This window comes from Micropterus dolomieu, linkage group LG11 (assembly GCF_021292245.1).
Source record: "Micropterus dolomieu isolate WLL.071019.BEF.003 ecotype Adirondacks linkage group LG11, ASM2129224v1, whole genome shotgun sequence".
Lineage (NCBI taxonomy): Eukaryota > Metazoa > Chordata > Actinopteri > Centrarchiformes > Centrarchidae > Micropterus > Micropterus dolomieu.
Genome location: NC_060160.1, coordinates 11,654,544 through 11,663,607, shown reverse-complemented (window position 1 = coordinate 11,663,607; position 9,064 = coordinate 11,654,544). Strand labels below are relative to the sequence as shown.

The window sequence follows — 9,064 nt, the reverse complement described above, 5'->3', positions numbered from 1 at the left end:
CTCAAGGTTGTGCGTGTTGTGGCTTCACAGATGCTTTGCTGCATACCTCATAACGAGTGGTTATTTCAGTCAAAGTTGCTCTTCTATCAGCTTGAATCAGTCGGCCCATTCTGACCTCTAGCATCAACAAGGCTTTTTTGCCCACAGGACTGCCGCATACTGGATGTATTTCCCTTTTCACACCATTCTTTGTAAACCCTAGAAATGGTTGTGCGTGAAAATCCCAGTAACTGAGCAGATTGTGAAATACTCAGATTGGCCCGTCTGGCACCAACAACCATGCCACGCTCAAAATTGCTTAAATCACCTTTCTTTCCCATTCTGACATTCAGTTTGGAGTTCAGGAGATTGTCTTGACCAGGACCACACCCCTAAATGCATTGAAGCAACTGCCATGTGATTGGTTGATTAGATAATTGCATTAATGAGAAATTGAACAGGTGTTCCTAATAATCCTTTAGGTGAGTGTGTGTGTGTGTGTGTGTGTGTGTGTGTGTGTGTGTGTGTGTGTGTGTGTGTGTGTGTGTGTGTGTGTGTGTGTGTGTGTGTGTGTGTGTGTGTGTGCGCGCGCGCACGCACACACACACACACACACACACACACACACACACACACAAAAGATAACAATATAGCTAATGAATGACAATTAAAAAGGTCCAACTGCAGGAATTAATTTTTTCGGCAACACTGTGTAACTTTGATGGTTTTAAACTTGATAAACAGATAAATAATGTTGTTAAATCCAGTTTTTATTACCTGAGGCTTTTATCTAAAATCAAACCGGTTTCATTTCGTAAGCACTTTGAACATGTGATTCATGCTTTCATCTCAACTCGTCTGGACTACTGTAATGTACTTTACATTGGAGTTAACCAAACCTCTCTCTCACTCTTACAGTTACAAAACTCGGCCGCTCGTCTTTTAACTGGAACTCGCAAGCATGAACACATTACACCAGTGCTGGCCTCGCTTCACTGGCTCCCGGTCCATTTTAGAATACATTTTAAGATATTATTGTTTGTTTTTAAGTCACTGAACGGGTTGGCACCTCACTACATCTCTTACAAGTCTACACCCCCCCACGGTCACTTAGGTCTACTGATCAACTTCGGCTGGTCGCTCCAAAAACCAGGGGCGACCATGAGCTACCTCCACAGGTCAAATTGGCCCGACCCTCGAATGTTTTAAATCCCATCTTAAAACCCACTTGTATTCCCTGGCTTTTAACCCAGCATGAGAGCTGTGTAGTCTTGTTGTTTTATGTGTTTTACATGAGTTTTTATGTTTTATTTCTTGTTCAGGACTTTGTAAACCTTTGTTTTTTAAATGTACTATATAAATAAAATGGATTGGATTCGCTGGTCAGTTAGGCCGAGGCTAACAGCTGAGATTTCTGCTCGAACATGTGCAGAGGTGACGTTTTTGGTTTAGAAGCGGTTATTGTGGTGATATTCACAGTATAAGTGCAGGTAGATTCGGTTATGATTCCCTGGTTCCAAAAACACTGGCAGAGCCACGGAAACAGTGGTTAATGCCTGTTCAGGCCTCTGGGAGCTTTTTCGGAAGAGGGGACCTTAGACAGGATCTGAAACGCAACGTTTTAGACAGAGGCTGAATAGAGGTGCTGCTGCAATGTAAAGTATGACAATAACTGTTTGAACATTAAAGCATATAAACCTATTTTAGTATATTTTTTAAACCAGTTTAAACCTGAAAATGAGCATAATAGGAAACATCAGTATCATGTTTCAGCTTCTAATAAAACCTTCTAGCAAAGTACAGCATATACAGATCCAAACGGTAGTGGAAAAGAGACTAACCAAGAAGTGGACCAGGACTTCTATCTCTTTAACACCAACACATGGACACAATCACACAGGTTAAACTCAAAGGTTAGCTGGTCTGAATGGGTCGACATGACCTGGCTTTGGAACCCTTTCTTTGCTTGAACATTGACTGGTCATTTCGTTGGGTCTGGTGAGCAGACTTTTCTATTAGACATGGTGAACTCATCTCATTTTATTTAGCCCAACTATATTTATGGACTAGCCTTAAAAAGGGAGAAAGTGAGACATACAGAGAAAGAGAGAAGTGGAAATTTATTTGGTACTTCTGTAATTTTGGGTTGATTGTAATTTTTAGCAGCGCTGTGAGGGGAACTACAGTTGTGGATTCTGAACAGCGACGTCCAGAGATTAGCCAGTGACAGCAGTCCCACATGAATGGGTAAAGCATGAGTTCAACAGAACCACTCTATACTCAAGTTTCCTGTGTTAAAGGAGTATCAAACAGTCGAAGAACAAACCTGGTTTGTATTGTGACTCACTAGAAGAACTTAAAGTGCATACAGACTCAACAAGCCATGCTGACAACATTTACAGGAATTAATCTATTTTTCTTTCTCTAGACATCCAGTACATTCCAGGCTATGGCCCAGACCATTTCTGAGTCATCACTTGCTGTACCACCCCCCTCCCCAAACATACCTCCAACCCCTTTGCAACACTTTTGTACTACAACTTAAACAAAACCAGATTGAATGAGTAAGCTATCGGGAGGCAACTCCCCCACCCCTGCCTCTCCTATCCCCAACTAGCACAGCAATGGCAGCCATGTACTCAGCTGTTCCATTGTACACACACCAGTCTGGTGCGTACATGCAAATCTGTTGGGCAAATTGTGGACCTTTTGATTGCAAGAAAATGTTATTCATTCTTAGCGCTTACATTTTTCATGTTTGCTGGTGGTATGTTACTGTCACTTAGAAGTGACCACTCTGTTACGTCTAGACAAATATATTCTGATTTCTTGCCCATGTAACGAGATTAACTGAGCACCTACAAGTCCAGTGAATGACATCTCAAGGCAGAGAGCAGAGAAAGCATCTGCACATGAGCACTTCTACTATATACAGGTTGAGCAATTTGGATGTCTGCTGTCCTGTTTTCCCTTCGGAGAGACGGGGGTGGGGAGAAGGAACGGAGGGAAGAGGAGGAGAGTTAAAGAGAGGGAGTAGAAGGAGGCTACATTCCAATGCAAGACAAGCCTGATGCCAGGAGGCGCTCATCTGGGAAGCATCAGACGCTTCTGCATCTAAATCCATAAACAACAAACAAGCAAACAACCTCCCACAAAAAAACACATTAGACCAGACAGTTACCTTCCTTTTTCTGTCTCTTTGTAACTACACACATTACCTTCCATGCTGTAGCTTCAGCCTACAGAGTATTCAGAGGTTATGTTTAAGCTTCATACAGAAAGACAGCCTGCATGGCTTACCTGCTTGTTCTTATACTTCTTCAGATAGCGTGGGGACACCAGGCATTCTGGGTTGATATCAGTGGTGATTGGCTCAATGAACTGAGGGTCAGGGTTCATGTGCTGCATCTTGAGGAAGGACAGAATGTTCTGGACCTCCAGGTTGTAAGAGCTGTCGGCCATGGTCTTCCCTTTGGAGGCCAAGCGACATGCAGCCATCCAGTGGGCATACTGTTTCTCCTGGAGAAGAAAGTCAAACACTGATCATTTTAAAAAAATCTGTGAAAGGATAACAAATGATTATAACTGGTGTACTAAAACGTCAGTTTTACCATATCACACCGAAGCCAGATCTCATTCATGCCATCTGCCACAGGGATTAGCAACTTGATGTTGAATTTCTGACCCGAGATGTTAACATCTGGAGTTACCTCACAACCTACACATGGAGGCCAAAGTGGAGAGAGGAAGAAGAGGTCAAAGGTCACACACATTCTTCAGACGCACCATCAATAACCTTCTTGCAGCAACAAAATTTAGTATTACATTCTTGCATGTGCGTGACATGACATCTTTTGTGTGTTTGCACCTCTAAGATTCATTTGGTGAGCAGGTGTCCCATGTGCCTCCTCTTTACTCTTGTAACAGGAAATTGTGATATCCTTGAATGTGCACCAATACTGCTTATAGCCCTTCAGTGTCAGTTTCTTGGGTCTGGAAAATATATAAACAGACACAGGGAGATATGTCAGACTTCAGATGGAGAAAACACCCATTTTCTTTATTAGTGGTCCAGAGGGAGAGTGGGGGAGGGGAGGGGGAGGCTTCTCCAAGTGCAAAGTCAGCAAGGTGAACAGGAAAGGAGTCAGCATTGGATCTGAACATTAATGGAAAACCATTAAACAGGAAATGCCTCGTGATATCATACAGCGCCCCATGGTTTATACATTTTATGAGACAACCCAACCGCCCCGGGGCCACCTGCCTGTCAGCAAAGGCTTGAAGCCAGAAATGAATATGGTGAAAAATATGCTTGGTCCAACTGTAATCACTTTGAAAAGCTAAACTGCTTGCAAAATGTCCTCTGGCAAACAATGCAGCCTATTACACTGATGCAAACCAGGCAACAGCTCTCGTATTTAGCCAGAAAATGTTATTTCCTGGTTCGCTGATACTCAACATCTTTCGTTCAAATGCAATCTTTGCACGCACTCAGGCACAGTTGTTAGTGTTTTTGATAACGGTGAAAGTACATGAGGCCTTGTGGGATAGAGTAGCTCTGGATCTGGACTTACTTGAAGACTTTGACGTAGTCCGCTAGCTCAGGGATAGATGTGATGTCACCCTAGGATGAGGGGGAAAGCCCATTGTTAGCATAAACCTAGATGATTTTAATATTAAAAGAGTAAGAACATGTTTAAACATACCCAAAATAATGACCTCAGACTCAACTTTGTAAATGTTTTCAATGTCACTGCTCAGTAGAGTATGCTAAAAACAACACTTCTTACGTAATATCTCAAAGCTCGGTTTTCTCTGATAAGCTGTATAAACTCAACAGTTTCTTAAGGCAGTACTGCTGTAATAATGAACACATTTTCAACCTAACCATGTAACTTGCAGCCCTTTTTGGGTTTATTTAAGTGTCACATATCTGACACCCCCAGTCCTTTGTCAGATGCAGGCCTCATAAACAACAGTGTGAAATGTTGCACTTTTGTCACAGATTTCCCCTCGCCTGGGTCAGTGTACAGTGTCTATGTAGGTTTCAGCTCCTGTTTAATACAGCTGATGAAAGTAGACTTCATCAGAATACATTAGAGAAACAAAGGACCAACCACACTGCCAAGCCGCTACAACTAGGAAAATAAATTCCCATAATGATGGATACAAACAAATAAGAAGCTTCAAGCCTAGTGCATTTAACCCACAACCAAAACATACTTCCTGTAATGAATGTGGCAGTGTTGTCATACCAGTGTATTGGACGTTTTCCCTCCCTCCAAAGTAATCTCCAGGTCTGACAGGGCTGCATCCACCTCATCCACCTCCTTCTCACTGTTATTCATGTGGTTGTCTGAAGACATGATCGACAGCTTGTTGATGTGGTACTGAGGAAAAGAAAGACAGTTCCAGTTTGGCCTATGATATTTCCAGACCTTTAATATCTGCATCATAAGACTTAGAAATACTACCAGTGTGGTGGGAGACAATAGGTACAACTACATGGAATCTGTGGGACACATGACTGTATTGTATGTACAGTATGCACTTCAGAGGGTTAGGAGAACAGAGACTAGTCTGAGCAAAATCTGTGGTACTGTGGACAAGGTTTCAAAGGCTTATGCTCACAGCACTGTTAAAGCCTGCTATCTTCCAGTTACAGTACATTTCTGTCCACCAGGTTCTTTGAAGCCTTCCTGGTGAAAAACAAGAGCTTGACTTAATATAAAAAGGAAGAGGGGAGATTGCGATAGACTTTGCTAACAATTGTTAGCTGTTCCAACACCTTCGTCAACAGTTTTGCTGATTTCTATAAAAGATTCCTGCTACGTGTGCTACCGGTGCATAAGCCCTCCAACTTCGTCTTATAAAAGTGAATTGGTCTGTGATTATTGCCACATAAATACTTTAAGATGTGTTGTGCTAGCAAGTGCTGCCAGTATGCACCTTCGAGTTTACCAGTGTTGAAACTATGACTTTTATCTTTGATGAAGATGAAGATGAGCAGACTTGTTTCAGGATAAGGAAAGCAATGAAGTGACTGGTGATAAGGATTCACTCAGAGAAATAAGCGCTGAAGTTTGGACTATGTGTTCCCTGCATGTCTTTGAACTGTAACAGGCTATGAATGTATTTTTACTGGGAACATATGTTAGACTGGGTCAATAGGGGGATATGAAACGGGAAACACCAATTCACCAGGATGGTGTCATTACTGAAAACCTGACTGTGTTTCCTTCTTAGTGTGAGTCACAGACACTAAATACAACTTGTTGACAAATGGTATATATAATGTCAACCCATCACCAACCCCCCACCAATATATGAATGAACAGCTGTCGAGAGAGTGAAAGATACAGAAGCAAAGTTTGTGAGAGATACGTCAGGCTTTAGCCGGCTAAGGTTTCAGAATGTAGGACAAAGGGCTTGCCATGACACTCCATTCCTCTGCCTCTTCCACTCTGACAGTCTTTAAAAAACTGCAACGCTGGGGGGCTTGTTTCCTGTTTGTGTGCATGAGTGGCTGAGCACATGTGTTTATTTGCTGGGGTACAAAGTACAACTTGTGCCCCCAAGTCTACGACTATGACGTCGGCCCCCATTCTTGACTCCTGATTACCTCATTTCTATGTACTGCCAAAGTAAAACATCCAGGTGATAGCACGCTAACACAAGCCAGGAACATACTGGATGTGGACAATCATTGCTCTTTATGTAGACCTTGTGTATCCACTCACCAGTGAAACTCAAACTCAGTGAGCTCATACTATCTAGCTGAAACACAGTAGTAGCTACCAAAGTGCCAACAGACAGGTATCGACAGAGTAGCCACCAGTCTAAACACCCAACTCGGATTAGCATCTCTCTCAGAAAGAGTAACAAGAAACCAGTTAAGTGTAATTATAACCGGTCTGATGAAACGCACCTAACACCTCAGAGTGTAAGAGGGCTTTTAGAGGAATGTGAGCAGGTTTATGAGACAGTGACTTGCTGGGGGTGGTTGGTCTAGGCTGAGGCACTGGGTCCTGTGGCCCAAGATGCTCTATAATTACCCTGGGGGTGAGGACAGGGTGGCGTCCTCAGGTCTTGGCACCCAAAGTTTATGAGGGTCAGAAATAGCAGCGCACCACCCCCAGACTACAGGGGGCTACCTGAGGGGGCTAAAGGGGCTCACATCTGTATATCACTTCCACTGCTCCCCATTTCTCCTCCTTTTGATCTTCCTTTACACTCGTCTCAAACTTGTTTGTCTGATGACACCAGTGGCTCTGAAGTACAGGCCAGGTCAGCTCTGCAAGTCACATAAAGCTAATAGCTTTGGCCCAGTTTACAAATATGCTTGAAAGCCCTTAGTAATATTGAGAGAATTTAATGTTGGAAGATTTTAATTTAGGAATTTCCACAGGTTATTGTATATCGACAAGAACATTTTTCACATTTATATTTCTTTGTCATGATGACTCACTTGGCCTGGTTTCCAGGCATTCAAAATGACACTTACCTCCCTTAGTTAAACAAAGTGAAGTGCATATATTTCTTTCAGGTTAATTGTAATTGATTACTCATGAGATTTTTTTGTTCAGAAGTCTAATGACTCCCTTTTTCCTGTGACCTAGGACTAGGAAAAAAAGGGAACTGATTGAGAAGCCCAATGGGAATATGTGTAATAATGCCCCCATTAACTCATTCTGCATCAGTATAGTCAAGTTTTAGTAGGCATGCTGCAGCTGAACTGGCAGCCATATGGCTCAGCTCTGGGCTGGAAGCCCATCCAGTTCATTAGCTTGCGGTTGAGAAGCCAATGTGCCCATTTCCCAATGAAAAGAAGACTACAGGTCTTCAAATTTCAGACCCTGACAAAACAATGCTGAAACAGGAAAATTAAATCTCTTTACCTGCAGGGCAGCAAACATCATCATTTCCTCCTCCGTGCACTCAATTTCCTCCAGCAGGATGGCCCACTTGGCCTGTTCATAGAGCTGGTTCACTCGGATGGCATCATACTATAGAAAGGTTTGTCACAGAAGTCAACTCTCATGCAAACACACAGTAAATAAACACAGACTATCTCGCTCTCTGATGCACACCAGACAACTAGATTTGTGTGAAGCGCTAGTTCAAAGTTGTATGTGGTAAATGGCACTATGACTGTTGTCCACTGAATTTCAAATACTTTACTTAGAAGAGCACTACACAGATTTAGCATTGCACTCCTATAACGTCGTCAAACTCACTATGGACAGTTTTTTAAGAAGGATTAGGAAGGATTGGTGCAGTTCCCCTTTAAGTCATCAGCATGTTGTCATATTATTTACTTTACAGGCTAAAATCCCTAAAATTATTTTAAAAATAAAATAAAATTGACAAGAATCACACTCTGGCACACCATGACATCGACAAATGTTCTCAGGGAATCCATTTACAAGGTGTAATTGTACTCCTTTATCTAAGGGACGTACCTTAGGGTTGAGGTCAAAGAAACTGTGGTATTTAAACCTCAGCAGCAGCACCTCATTCTCCTTCACATCCTGCTCCATCAGAGACCTGGATGAATCCAACCATCTGTACACAAAATAATGTCTTCTGAAACAATTTCTCTGCAGCCTCTTGCAAGTATTTTGATCAGTTGCTCAGCACTTAATATACTGAAATCCCACCACAGCATTTTCTGAGTATGAGCACTTCAACCACAACACCAAACCACTAAGCAAAGTTCATCTCACCCCTGGTTGATTTTGGCTTTGTCCAATAGGGACTGGGGCTTGTAAAGTTTGACCAGGATGTCTGGTGAGGAGATTGGCTGGCTGACCGCGAGGATGCTGGGATTACCCTCCGATAGAGGGCTGTCCCCAAACCAGGCAGTGGTGGGTGACAGTGGGCTGCCATCTCTGGAGTCATAGGTGGGGGTCATAGTCTTACTGTACAAGCCTGGACTGGAGTAGATGCTCCCTGAAAACACACAATCAGTTAGTCCCTTTTAGTGAACTGAAGTCCAAAAAAATTGTGTGTTCAATGATTCATTATATTAACAATATTACATACGTAAGTAGTGTTTTACATAATTGTTCATAATCTGGTCATT

General features: G+C 42.5%; 1 protein-coding gene across 4 annotated transcripts in view; it reads right to left on the bottom strand.

The window, feature by feature from the left end:
- Positions 1–9,064, bottom strand: part of fermt2 (FERM domain containing kindlin 2) — a 46,101-nt gene that overhangs the window by 8,198 nt on the left and 28,839 nt on the right. For all 4 annotated transcript variants that reach the window (XM_046062024.1, XM_046062025.1, XM_046062026.1 and 1 more), the window contains 8 exons: positions 8,706–8,931; positions 8,442–8,544; positions 7,878–7,985; positions 5,235–5,369; positions 4,554–4,603; positions 3,848–3,972; positions 3,591–3,697; positions 3,280–3,498 (listed from right to left, as the gene is read on the bottom strand). In XM_046062024.1, the coding sequence (XP_045917980.1) occupies positions 3,280–3,498; positions 3,591–3,697; positions 3,848–3,972; positions 4,554–4,603; positions 5,235–5,369; positions 7,878–7,985; positions 8,442–8,544; positions 8,706–8,931 (1,073 nt within the window). The remainder of the gene's footprint in view (positions 1–3,279; positions 3,499–3,590; positions 3,698–3,847; positions 3,973–4,553; positions 4,604–5,234; positions 5,370–7,877; positions 7,986–8,441; positions 8,545–8,705; positions 8,932–9,064) is intronic.